Source organism: Panthera tigris, chromosome E2 (genome assembly GCF_018350195.1).
Source record: "Panthera tigris isolate Pti1 chromosome E2, P.tigris_Pti1_mat1.1, whole genome shotgun sequence".
Taxonomy (NCBI): domain Eukaryota; kingdom Metazoa; phylum Chordata; class Mammalia; order Carnivora; family Felidae; genus Panthera; species Panthera tigris.
Window position 1 is genome coordinate 14,409,770 of NC_056674.1, and position 13,683 is coordinate 14,423,452.

General features: G+C 52.5%; 1 protein-coding gene across 4 annotated transcripts in view; it reads left to right on the forward strand.

The window, feature by feature from the left end:
• The window catches only part of AKT2 (AKT serine/threonine kinase 2), a 63,673-nt gene that overhangs the window by 27,285 nt on the left and 22,705 nt on the right, over positions 1–13,683 (forward strand). For all 4 annotated transcript variants that reach the window (XM_042970090.1, XM_042970089.1, XM_042970092.1 and 1 more), the window contains one exon: positions 6,519–6,648. In XM_042970090.1, coding sequence (XP_042826024.1) covers positions 6,603–6,648 — 46 coding nt within the window. In that variant the 5' untranslated portion in view covers positions 6,519–6,602. The remainder of the gene's footprint in view (positions 1–6,518; positions 6,649–13,683) is intronic.

Sequence of the window (13,683 nt, forward strand, 5' to 3'; positions counted from 1 at the left end):
GGGCCCTGAGGTGAGGGTGTCCTGGTGTGCTGGGGGAGCCACAGGAGTAGGCATCGTCGAAATGGAGTGTGTTTAGAGAAGTAAAGGGAGGACCGTGCAGACCTCATAGTGTTCAGAGGCTCCTGTAAGGCCTCTGACTTTTGCTCTGTGTAAGATGGGGACACGGGAGCGTTTGAGCACAGGAGGGATGGGCTCTGACTCAGGTAGTCACAGGATCCCAGACTACAGATGTGAGGACAGAAGCACGAGAGCTCAGCGAGGCTTTACAACAGCCCTACCCCCTTGCCAAGCAGCCCTACTCTTACAAATGAGGAGACAGGTTTGGAAGGACCCTTCCCGGGGCCTGGTCCCTTCCCAAGGCTGCCACTAGGGCCTCTCCTCAATGGCCCTGCATCGTCTTGTAAGTTGCCTCTCATGGATCTGACTCCAGCACTGTGAGATGAAGCTTCTGAAGGAGCTACTACAGTTTGGAAACCACTGAGCAATAAATAACACCCGTGAATCAAATAGATGGGAATAAAAATATCTTAAATAGGTTTTTTTAATGGTTTTGTTAAGTTTATTTATTGAGAGAGAGAGAGAGAGAGAGAGAGAGGGGGACACAGGGAGGGGCAGTGAGAGAGGGAGAGAGAGAGCCAAGCAGGCTCTGAACCGTCAGTGGAGAGCCAGATGCGGGGCTTGAACTCACGAACCGTGAGATCATGACCTGAGCCAAAACCAGGAGTGGTCACCTAGCCAACTGAGCCACCCAGGTGCCTCTTTTTTTTTTTTTTTTTTTAAATGTTTATTCTTGACAGAGAGAGAGAGATAGAGCATGGGCAAGGGAGGGGCAGAGAGAGGGAGACACAGAATCCGAAGCAGGTTCCAGGCTCTGAGCTGTCAGCACAGAGCCCGACACGGGGCTCTAACTCACAGACCGTGAGATCGTGACCTGAGCCGAAGTTGGACGCTCAACCTACTGAGCCACTCAGGCACCCCAGGTGACTCTGTCTTAAAGAAGTTTTAAAATAAATTATCATAGAGCGTTTGAGACATAACGATAGAGTAAGTCAGTGACACTCCTGTAGTCAGTGGCTATTTAAACAAACAAAAGCTTGCCAGAGTGGTCCGAGCCTCCTTGGAGACCCCTGTTCAGTCGCCTTCCCCTGTCACTGTTCAGAACAGATCACTGCGAGCAGCGGTTTTCATTCCCATTCAGCTTGCTTCTGTGCAGAGCTGAAGGTACCCTGCCCCCACGCCAGCCTGCTCCGCGGGCTGTGGGGCTGGGGATGTGCTGTCTGCTCCCTCCTGGGGTGTATGTCCCATCTCCAGTGGGATCATTGTAGACATGGGAGCACTACAGTCACAGAGGGTGTCACTTGCCTGTGGCCACACAGCTGGGAAGCCAGCAGAGCCTGGGGTTGAAATTCCGATCCTCTGGACCCCTGGTTGCTCCTTCTTACTCAACTGGTGACGCGGTGTTCTTGAGGGGGAAATCCAGGCAGAGCATCCTTGGGGTGGGCGAGCCCTGGAAGCCAGGAGCCCCGATGTCGGCTTCCCGCATTCTCTGGACTGTCTAACCCAGCTTCTTTTTTTAAGCGCTGTGTGTGTGTGTGTGTGTGTGTGTGTGTGTGTGTGTGTGTATTTTTGAGAGAGAGACAGAGAGAGCGTGCTCAAGCATGGGGTGGGGGGTGGGCAGAGGGAGGAGACAGGATCTGAAGCAGGACTGTTCTGACAGCAGAGAGCCTGATGCAGGGCTTGAACTCACTGTGAGATTATGACCCGAGCCAAAGTTGGATGCTTAAACAACCAGCTGAGCCACCCAGGCGCCCCCCCACCCAGCTTCTTTTTTTATAGTTGTTGTTGTTGTTATAAAATACAGAAAAATACATTAAGCCCATTTTGTATGGTACAGTATAACAAATGGATGCAGAGCAGAGGCCTGCGTAACCACAAGAGAGTATGGTCAGCTCCCAGAAATCCCCCCTCCATTGCTCCCAAAGCTACCTGCTCTCCTGACTTTTGCAGATTTGTTTCCTTGACGTTCTGCACTTTTTTTTTTAATGCTTATTTATTTTGAGAAGGGGGGGTGAGTGGGGAGGGGCAGAGAGAGAGAGGGAGAGAGAGAATCCCAAGCAGAGCCCAGTGCGGGGCCTGAACTCACACAAACAGTGAGATCATGGCCTGAGCCGAAGTCAAGAGTCAGGCACTCAACCGACTGAGGCACCCAAGTGCCCCATCTGCATAGTTTTATGAGTGAGAAGCGCACCCCTCAACAAGTGGTGTGACGTTGTCTGTTCTGAACTTGCTGTGAATGGACTCACACTTGATGTGTTGCTTTGTGTCCGGTTTCTTGTATTTCACTGTGACCTGCTTACACTTTGTCCCTGTTGTATGTGTCTGTAGTAAGTGGAGGAACGTTCTGCTGTATGAATTTACCACTGCTTGTCCATTCTCCTGTGGGTAGGCATCCGGTCTGTTTGCAGATGGGGGGGTACTGTGAGTGTTGCTGTTGTATGTGCCCTTTGATAAATACACACACTCCTTTCTGTTGAGGGTTTGTGGGTTAGGGATTGCTGGGTCATGGGGTAGGCATATACTGAGTTTTAATTTTTACTGCGAGTTTTCCATGGTGGTTGAACCATTTCATACTTAACGCTGGGAGGTATTCCTTTGTATCCTTACCAACTCTTGGCATTGTCAGTCTTTAAAATTTCAGCCATCCTAGCAGGCGATTTTAATTCACATTTCCCCCTAACTAATGAGACGGTGTGCGTTCCTTGGTTGTGTGAGCGTCCTCTCTTGTGAAGTGCCCTTGCTCTTTTCGCCTTGCCTCCCAGGCGGCTCACCTTGAGCCTACAAGCTGCAGATCTGGTCCAGGCCCTCAGCGGACTCAGGCCTGGACACTCAAGGAAGCAGCTAGTGGAGATGGGGCCATACAGGCACTCCCTGCCGTGGGGTGTGTGGCCTGCGGGCCAGTGGCCAGGGCAGTCCCCTGCGGGCTGACACCTGGCTTCCAGAGGCTGTCCTCTGTCCTCCCGCCTGGGCGTCCTCCATCGGCAGCTCCCCAGGGAGCAGGCCATCCTCTTGGCTTCGGTGCCTGGTGTTTCATCACCTCTGGACTGCGTCACAGACACCTCAGCCGAGGCGCCACCCTCAGTGGGAGGACGGGGCAGGATCCAGGCAGGACGTAGGGGATCTTCCAGTTCCTCCCCCTGCCCTTGCTCAAGCTGCTGCGGGCTTCTTAGTTGCTGAAATGAGAATGTAAAACGTGGCCCCGGTGTGCCGAGCAGCGGCCAGGGCTTCCACCACTCCTCAGCTGGGAGACCCAAGGTAAACGGCTTACACTCTCTGAGCTTCTGCCCTCCCCCAGGCACGGTCACGGCCCCCCTGCTGGGGTGGTTGGGATCGTTCAGGAGAGACTCCGTGAGGGCACCGGCACCCTGCTTGTTCAAGGCCGCCCAGCTGGCAGTGGCTCTCGGACTCTGTAACCCTGACCACTCTTGGCCACACCTGGCTGCCTTTGCTTTTCTCTGATCACGGTGGCTACGTGTTGTCTGTTCACTGGGGGCCAGGCAGTAGGCTGAGCCTCTGCGCACAGCAGGTGCTTCAGTGTGGCCGACCGCCCGAGACGTGCAGAATCATGGAGGTAAAGTCGCGGGGCTGGTGGGGGGGGGGAGGGCGGAGATTGGACACTAGGCCCCCCCGTCCTGTCTTTCTGTGCCCTCCCTTCCTTTGGACTTGGGTTCTCCATGCCGGTTCTTTGGAACTTCCGAACTGAGCTGGTCCCAGGGAAAGCGCAGTGTCGGCCCCTGCATCAGGGAAGGAATTCTCTAACTTGCCACCACCACCTCACGCCGGCCCCCAGCATTCTCCCCTCCCCCCTCTCCTGGCTCCTTATCCTGTAGCCACACCGGCCCCTTGGCAGTTCTTCACGCTCTACAAGTACTTCCTGCCTCCGGGGCTTTGCACTTGCTCTTCCCCTGCCTGAAATTCTTTTCCCTTCGTGTCAGCATGGCTCACTCCCTCCTCATGAGGCCCCCACACCACACGGCTAACGTAGCACCCCGTATTCCCCGCCATCCTTTCCTCTGCTTTACTTTTCTCAGCGCCTCGCCACCGGCTGATAGTGTTCTGCATGTGCCTGTGTGTTACCTGTCTGCCCTACCACAACGTGAGCTCCGTGAAGTCAGGGGCTGTGTTTTACTGATGATTCATCTCTGGTACCCAGGGCAGTGTCTGGAGCTTAGGACATGCTCGGAGAAGATTGGTGGTGTGAATAGACTCTGGAGATGTTTCCGTGGCCGGGAAGCCTTTGGGGAGACTTTGGTTCATTTACTGTATTCTCGGCAGATATCCAGATGCTGTGCTGGTCCGCAGAATTAGCACTTTATAGGTGTTGGGAGAATTGGCCGAGGAGGTGCAGAGAGAGCCCCAAGACAGCCTCTTGAGGTCAGGAAGGCTTCCTGGAGGAGGGAAAACCCACAGAAGGTGCAGGGGATGGAGGCCAGAGGGAAGGGTCTGAGGGACAGAAGGCTGGTAGAGGGAGGTGGGGAGGAGGGGCTGGAGAGGTGGGTAGCGCTGGCTGTAATAGTCATTGTTATGGTCATTAGGTGTTATTGAGAGCTTTCTAGGTGACATTAGACTCATGATGGAAAGGATTTTGTTCTCTGAGCACACTGGGGAACCCTGGAAGGGTTTTTAACCTGGAGGGCTGGGCCTGGATTTAGATGGAGTATATGGGTTGAGAGCAGAGGCTCAGGGCCCAGGGAGAAGGCCAGGGCAGTTGGGAGGGGTGTCAGGAAGCGGGTGGATGGACAGTGGGGACGACTGGGCCGAGCGGGGGCGGGAGGCAGCTGGAGTGAAGGTCAGCAGAGGCCGGGTCCTGAAGGGCCTTGAATCCCAAGTGAGGGAGCTTGGCTCTTTCCCGAGGCCAGCGGAAAGCCACGGAGGGTTTTCGAGTGGGGGAAGGACAGGGTCAGGTTGGGGGGGTCTAGCTGCTGAATGGGGGGCAGATGAAAGGGAGCAGTAACAGAGCAGAGATCTGGGGTGGGGGGACTTGAGGGAGAGAGCAGCACTGGACGTGAACCAGTGAGCCAGGCCACCAGGAGGGCGGGAGGCGGGGCAGGGCAGATTCAGAGACCGGTCACCCTGGAGGTGGAAGCCCGGGCTGGTTGGATGTTCAGGGTGGAGGGTCTGCAATGCTGAGTGTTCCGTCCGTGGGGTGTGAGCCACTCGGTGCTGGTCATGCCTGCTGTGGGAGGGAGCCCCCGTTGCTTGCTCCTGGCCCTGCCTTTGCAGCTCGGAGTCCAGAACGTGATTTCTCACCCCGCTGTTTACTTCCCTGTCACTGTCCATCTTGTCTTTCCTTTCGCTTCCTCCCACTTACCTCCCTACCCGGCCCGGGCCCGGGCAGCCTGCCACCGTCACATGCCAGGCAGTAGTGTGTCCGGCCCACCAGCTCCCCTGGGGCATGAGAGAAAGCTGATGCCCATGGTGTCCCTAGAGCCAGCTGCCACTTCTCCGGGGGCCGCTGTGGCTCCTGACCTGCTGTCCGCAAATAACCCCAGGCCGGGAAAGGCGAAAGGCGCCTTGGGCTCCGTGGCCCCTGTCCAGGCCTGTGGCTCCAGGTAGGGGCCCAGCGGGCGGCTGCCTCCTGCCCTTCTCCCTTCCACCCTGGGAACCTGAGACGAAGCCGGAGGCCTCGGCGTCTGTCAGTCTGTCGGCTGCTGGTCCCTGAGGACGGAAGTGCAGGTCTTGGGGAAGGGCCCACGGCCTCGGTTGAGCCCCCAGACTGACTCCTAAGCCCCAGACAAGTGCGTATGCAGTAGGTTGTCGTCTCCTTCAAGATCCTGAACGTTAGAGACTTGTCTTCCCTCAGTCATCTGGTTGGGGGCAAAGAGGGGACCGAGGCTGAGAGAGTGACTTGGGTGGCTTGGCGCAGGGGGTTTGGGGCACTCGGTTTGCCGAGGGTGGTAGGTTGGAAGGAGGGGAGGGGCGGAGGGAGAGAGAGGGTGCATGTGTGCGTGCGTGTGTATTGGGTGTGGTGGGGGGGGCAGGCAGATGCTGGTGGCTTTGAGCAATCCCTCCGATGCCCAGGGCTGTCTGATTCATCCCAGGTTACCTCAGCGTGGGGGCCTGGGAGCGACATGGGGTGGAGCCGTGGTTCCCTTTCCTCCAGCCCAGTGTGGGGTGAAGGTGGCTGGAAGGGCTGCCTCTGCTCAGCAAGGCCTGCACGTGGGCCAAGGGGCCGCCCAGGAGCCGCCAGGCCCTCCAGAGTGAGGTCCCGAGGGCGGGGGCAGGCTCCCCCCAGTCCCCAGTTGGAATCCCTGAGGACAAGGCCACATCTTCCCCCTCACACTGGGCTGTCCTTGTGGCTCCACCCTGCAGAGCACCCCGAGCACAGAGCACAGCCAGCTGGTGGGGTGGGGGGTGGGGGGCAGAGCCTGGCCGCCCTGAGGGTAGGGGCTGCGGGCCCGGCTCGGCCCGGCCGGCCGAATCCCTCTCGCACTCTGATGGGCTCTTCTCTTGTCTTGCAGACTGTGCTCTGTCCACCGCACCTCCTGCATGTCCTGCTGCCCTGAGCTGTCCCAAGCTAGGTGACAGCGTGTTACGCTGCCACCATGAATGAGGTGTCTGTCATCAAAGAAGGCTGGCTCCACAAGCGTGGTAAGGGGCTGCTTTCGTCCACCGGATTGCGTGTCTCCCCTTCTATCTTGGCTTTCCTTCTGGCGGCTGGTGCCCGGGGAGGCAGAGGTACAGGGTCTTTACAGCCCGAGGAGCCTGCGTGCCGAGCCCCACCTGCCTGCCCCAGGCCAGGAGCTCCTTACAAGCCTGCTTCGTGGAATCTCCTTCAGCAGCAGCCTGGGGAGCCACAGATCTGCCTGGGCCCCCCGCATGGGCCCCCAGGCCAGATCTCGAGTCTGCCTCTATATTAGTGGTCTCATTCATAGCCCCATTTTATAAATGAAGACACTGAGGCTCAGAGAGGGGAAGTCACTTCACTGAAGTAATACAGTGGGGTGACATCCCCCGTTCATTCTTTTAAGCATATACTCACTGAGTGTGTGTGGTGCGCCAGGCCGTCCCAGGGTCCCAGGCTCCTGGGACATGTGGTGTCCTCACGGAGTTTATATTCCAGTGGGGGCTGGGGACAGTGAACAGAGAAGCAGATCTGTGATGCCAGGAGGTGATAAGTGCTGTAGTGAGAAGTAAGAACTCTGAGGTGAAGCCGCTCTGAGGAGGGGACAGTGAACAGAGCCCCAGAGGAGGGGAGCGAGTGAGCCACACACAGAGCTGGGCAAGGGGGTCCTAGGGAATGGGGCAGCAGGGATGAAGGTGGGAATGTGCTTGGTTGAGTTGGCCTGGGTGGCTGGAGCAGGGGGAGCGAGGGGGAGCTGAATGTGGCATCCAACCATGCTGGGCCTTGGAGGCCACGGGAGGGACCTTGGCCTTAACCCTGCAGGAGATCTGAGCCCAACGTATCAGGAGCCAGGGCATGGCCTCCTCTGCTTGTACTGGTGGGCAACTGAGGCCCAGGGAGATGAAGTCATTTACAGCGAGGAGACTAACATCCTACATTGTAAGACCCCCCGGGCCTCCTGTCCCCAGGAGCGTGGTGCTTACCGGCTTAGGGGGACAGCTGTCCAGGCGCTGCGGAGTAAAGGAGGCCGACTGTCTTGGCTTCTGTGGACCTTCTTGGGAGGGAGAGGGCCAAGCTTGGTGGCAGCGGTTCTCTGTGCACATCCATTCAGTCAACAAACACTTACTGAGCAGAGCCACTGTGTTCCAGGTACTGGCAATTCAGCAACGAACCAGACAGGCACAGATCCCCCTCCTTGTGTTGGTGTCACATTTAGTGGGGAGAAGTGGGTGGCACCGATGGATGAGCGTGGACAGTGGTGGTAAGGTCCATGGAGAAGAATGGAGCAATGTGAGAAGGGGGTGTGGGAGGCAGTGGGGGGAGCTGTCGTAAACAAGGTGGGCAGGGAGGGCTTCACCGAGAAGGGACGTTTGATAAAAATATGCAGGAGGCCAGAGAGCGAGCCCCACAGCTAACTGGGACGGGAGAGTGCAGGTGGAGGGGCCAACTGTGAGTCCAGAGAGGGAGTGGGCCGGGCGTGTTTGAAGAGGGCAAGGAGGCTGATGGGGCCAGCCCCGTGGGAACTGGGAGAAACACTCACCCGTCCTGCCTTGTCCCAGGCTGCAGACACAGCAGTGAGGAGGGATGGAGGTGGTCCCCAGAGCCAGGCCTCCACCATCAGACTGAGCAGGGGAGACCCGTTTCCCACTGCCGTTTCAAGGCAGGGGTGGTATTTGAGTCACCTTGGTCCACCTGCCCAGGGTGGGCCCTGAGTCTGGGGCTGTCATTGGAACTTTCTGAACCTTGGCAGATGTCAAAGTTCTAACCCTGGTTCTGCCACTTCCTCTTGGTGACTGCAAGCAAGCTATGTCACCTCTGAGTCTTGGTTTCACATCTGTAAAATGGGTTAACAACCCAGACCTCTGACATACTCGGTTCCATGAGGGCAGGGATTTTATCTGGCTTGTTCCCTGTGGTATCCCCAGTGCCTAGAAAAGTTCTTGGCATGCAGTGGGTGCTCAGTAACTGTTGAGTGAATGTGTTGAGATTGTGTGTAGGTGGTATATACGTTAGGGTGTGCCAGGGTCTCAGGCTCCTGAGTCTCTCCAGGCCAATGGCTCACGGGGCTGCTCTGTGAGGGTCTTTGGAAGTGGCCAGAGAACTGTTGCCAGGGCGGGGCTTTGTCTCTGGTCTAGGGCTGCCCATGGCATTAAATGGGCTTCAGCCCCTCTTAGGCCTTCAGGGTCTCCATTCATGCTGCAGGGGGCCAGATGAGCTGTTGGGATGGCCCAGCTGGGACACAGCCTTCTTGGGTTTGCACCAGGCACACGTGGATGCATGTTGCTCCTGGGCCATTCTCCCACCCCCCCCTCCCCCCCCCCCCCCGCCCCTAACGTAAGCTCTAGGCCCAACATGGGACTTGAACTCACGACCTCGTGGTTAAGAGTTGCATGTTCTACCGACTGGGCAAGGAAGGTGCCCCCCATCGCCCACCATTCTGAGCAGAGGCAGGCGAGGAAAGGTGGGCACCTGTGCCATCGCACCCTGCCTCTGGTGGTTAAAATAATAGAGCCCTAGTTTATCATGTGCCCATTCTGTCTGTGCCAGGCATGGGCTCTGCTCTAGGCAAGCCCAATTTTGATGCATTTCCAAGCTGCCCTGTGAGGTGGGCACCATCTTACAGGCGAGGAAGCTGAGGCTCAGCAGGAAGACTGATTTGCCCCAGGTTTCGGCAGAGAGGTGGCTCTCTGATTGCAGAAACTGTGATCTCCAGGCCTGGCCCACAGGCTACCTCTTGCTGAGCAGGGTCTGTTCAAGGAACAGGCAAAGTGAGAGCACGACTCTTGGAGTCACTCATGCCATGTGTTGGTCCCCTTTCTGACACAGCCTCAGCACACCCTCTGCCAGTGCCCACCAGGCCAGCCCCTGTCTGCCAGTTTTGAGGCAGACAGTGTAGTGGTCAAGAGTGTAGACTCTGGATGGAGCAAACCTGGGTCCAACCCTAACTCTCCCAGTTGACAACTGCGAGCCTCAGGCAAGTAATAAAAACCTCTGGGCCTCAGTTTTCTCATCTGTAAAACGGGATTGTTGCGAGGATATTTTTCCTGGCCTTCTAGGTTTCTTTTCTTTTCCTCCCTCCTTGCCTCCCTTCCTCCCTTCCTCCTTTCCTCAGCTTATTATCAATATGTAAAACACCACAGGTAAGTACCTGGATCATAAACTCACTCCAAAACCAATGTGCAGAAGTCCTCTGTCCTTCCCAAGCAGTAACATTTTTTCCTAACTTCCAGTAGCCTTAGGTGAGTTTTTCTGGGTTTTTTGTTTTGCTCTTTAAAATAGAGGTGAGGGGGTGCCTGGGTGGCATAGTCAGTTAAGCATCCGACTTTGGCTCAGGTCATGATCTCACAGTTGGTGAGTTCAAGCCCCGCATTGGGCTCTGCACTGACAGTGTGGAGCCTGCTTGGGATTCTCCCTCTCCCCCTCTCCCTCCCTCCCTCCCTCCGTCTCCCCCCCCCCCCCACTTGCATTCTCTCTCAAAATAAATAAACTTAAAAAATAAAGTTGAGGTGAAATTTACATAACACAAAATTAACTCTTTTAAAGTGTACAATTCAGTAGCCTTTTAGTACATTCACAATGTTGTGTAACCACTACCTCTGTCTAGTTCCAAAACGTCTTCATCACCCTAAAAGAAAACCCTGTACTTACTAAGCAGTCACTCCCCATTCCCCCACCCCCACCCCCAGCCCCTGGCAGCCACCAATTTGTTTTCTGTCTTTAAGGATTTACTGATTATGGCCATTTCGTATAAGTGAATCATACAGTAGGTGGCCTTTTGTGCCCAGCTTCTTTCGCTTAACATTACACCTTTGAGGTTCATCCATGTTGTAGCGCAGATCAGTATTTCTTTGCCGCTTCTGGCGGAACAATATTCCGTTGTATGAAAATACCACATTTTGTTCATCCATACATCAGTTGATGAACATCTGGGTTATTTCTACCTTTTGGCTATTGTGAACAGTGCTGCTACGAACACTTGTTTGCAAGTATTTGGGTACTTGTTTTTAGTTCTTTTGGGTACAGACCTAGGAGCGGAATTGCTGGATCATATGTTCTCTGTAACCTGTATTTATACAGGTGGTATAAACTGGGTCATACGTTCTATAATCATAACTTAATGTATTCTGTGTGATTAGATCATATACATATTTGCGTTTGTGTTTCAGGGTTGTGTATTCCATACTTATAACCTATAATATATTCTATTTTTTATTTTCTTTCTTTTTGAGAGGCAGAGAGAGACAGAGCGTGAGCGGGGGGAGGGGCAGAGAGGGAGACACAGAATCCGAAGCAGGCTCCAGGCTCCGAGCTGTCAGCACAGAGCCTGATGCGGGGCCCAAACTCACGAACCGTGAGATCGTGACCTGAGCTGAAGTTGGACATTCAACCGACTGAGCCACCCAGGCGCCCCTCTATTTTTAAATTGTTGAGGAAAACACCAAACTTTCCCACAGGGCTACCTCATTTTACATTCCCACCAGCAGCGCATAAGGATTTCTTTTGTTCCACATCCTCACCAGCACTTGTTCTTTTCTTTTCTTTTCTCTCTGTTTTAAATTACAGTTCTCCCTAGTAGGTGTGAAGTGGTACCTCATCATGGTTTTGATTTGCATTTTTCTAATGACTAATGATCTTAAGCATCTTTTCGTGTGCTTGATGGCCGTTTTTATATCTTTATAGAGAAATGGCTATTCAAGTCTTTTGCCCATTATTTAATTGGGCTAATTGTCTTTTTGTTGTTGAGTTGTAAGAACTCTTTATATATTCTGGATACTAGACCCTTGATCAGATCTATGAATTGCAGCTATTTTTGCTCAGTCTGTTGGTTGTCTTTTATTTTCTTGATAACATCTTTTGCACAGAAGTTTTATTTTATTAAAAAAGTTTTTTTTTCATGTTTATTTGTTTTTGAGAGAGAGAGAGACAGAGCATGAGTAGGGAGGGGCAGAGAGAGAGGGAGACACAGAACCTGAAACAGGCTCCAGGCTCCGAGCTATTGGTACAGAGCTGTTGGTACTGAGCTATTGGTACAGACGTGGGGCTCAAACTCAACGGACTTCAAGATCATGACCTGAGCCGAAGTCAGACATCCAACTGACTGAGCTACCCAGGCTCCCCAGAACTTTTATTTTTAATGATCCACTTACTTTTTTTTTTAAGTTTATTTCTTTGGAGAGAGAGAGAGAGAGAGCGTGCGTGCACACACATGCACACACACACAAGCAGTTGAGGGGCAGAGAAAAGGAGAGACAGAATCCTAGGTAGGCTCCACGCCATCAATGCAGAGCCCGATGAGGGGCACACACTCACAAACTGTGAGATCATGATCTGAGTCGAGATCAAGAATCAGCTGCTTAACCGACTGTGCCACCCAGGTGCCCCTTAATTTTTTTCTTTTATTTCTAGTTCTTCTGGTGTCATATCTAAGAATTCATTGCCAAATCCAGGGTCATGAAGACTTGTTTCATGTATTCTTCTGAGAGTTACCATTTTAGCTCTTATCTTTAAGTAGATCCATGTTGAGTTAATTTTTGTATATAGTATAATGTGTGAGGCTGGGGTCCAGTTCTGTTCTTTTGCATGTGAGTCTCCAGTTGTCCCACACCATTTGTTGAAGAGACTGTTTTTTTCCCCATGGGCTAGTCTTAGCATTCTGGCTGAAAATCGATTGGCCATAGATATGTGGGTTTATTTTTTGACTTTCAGTTCTATTCCATTGGTCTATATGTTTATCCTTAGGCCATGCTGACTGGTGACTGTAGCTTTGTAGTAAGTTTTGAAATTGGGAAGCGTGAGTTCTTTTACTTTGTTCTTCCCCCCATCTCCCAATATTGTTTTTGGCTCTTTTAGACCCTTTGCCCTATGAATTTGAATTCTGTGTAAATGTAAAGATGGGCTTTTCTGTTTCTGCAGACTAGGTTGTTGGAATTTTGATAGGTGCCGTGTTGACTCTAGATTGCTTTGGGGAGCATTACCATCTCAACATAGGAAGCCTTCCAATCCATGAACACAGGATGTCTTTGTATTTGTTTAGGGCTTTAATTTCTTTCAGCAGTGTTTTGTGGGTTTTAGTATGTACATCTTTTGCCTCCTTGTGCTATTATAAATGGAATTTTTAAAAAATTTCCTCTTTGGATTGTTCATTGGTGATGTGTAGAAACAACAGCTGGTGTTTTTGTGTTGATCTTGCTGAGGTTATCAGCTCTAATCATTACTTTGTGGCTTCCTTGTGATTTCTTATACATAGAATCATGTTATGTGCACATAAAGATCGTTTCACTTATTCCTTTTCAAGTCTGATGCCCTTTATCTTCTTTTCTTCTTTTTCTCTGGCTAGAACTTCCAGTGCAGTGTTTAACAGCAGTGGTGGAAGCAGTAGACCGCTTCGTTTTTTCCTGATGTTTAAGGAGAAAGTTTTTGGTCTTTCATCATTGAATGGTGTTAGCTGTGAGTTTTTTATAGATGCCCTTTATCCTGTGGAGGAAATTCTCTTCTGTTCCTAGCTCGCTGAGTATTTTTATCATGAAAGGGTATTGGGTTTTGTCAAATACTTTTCTACAGCAGTCAAAATGGTCATGTGGTTCCCCCCCTCATTTGATTAATGTAGATTACATTGATTGATTTTCATATGTTGAACCACTTTTGCATTCCTGGGATAAAACCCATTTGGTCATCATCCTTCCTTTGTGCTGTTGAATTTGGGATTTTTGCTAGGTTTTTTTTTTTTTTTTTTTTAAACTTTATATAGATTGAGTCATTTAGTATCCACACTGGAAGGAATTTAATAAGTTAAAACCCCTAATATACTTAGGACAGTGCCTGGCATAGAATGTTACCTTATCATTGTCACCAATTAACAAATATCCCCGTGAGAGGAGACAAAGACTCAGAGAAGTGAAGTGACTTTTTGGAGGCCACACAGCACACATGGCTTGGAGCCCATCCTGTGATCACGTCGTGTGAGTTGAGGGCCTGGTGCAGTCTTTGCTTGCTTGCACAGTGGACTGATGGTAACAGAGCATCTGCTGAGTCCCTGTGGTGTGTTGGGCCCTAAGCTGGAC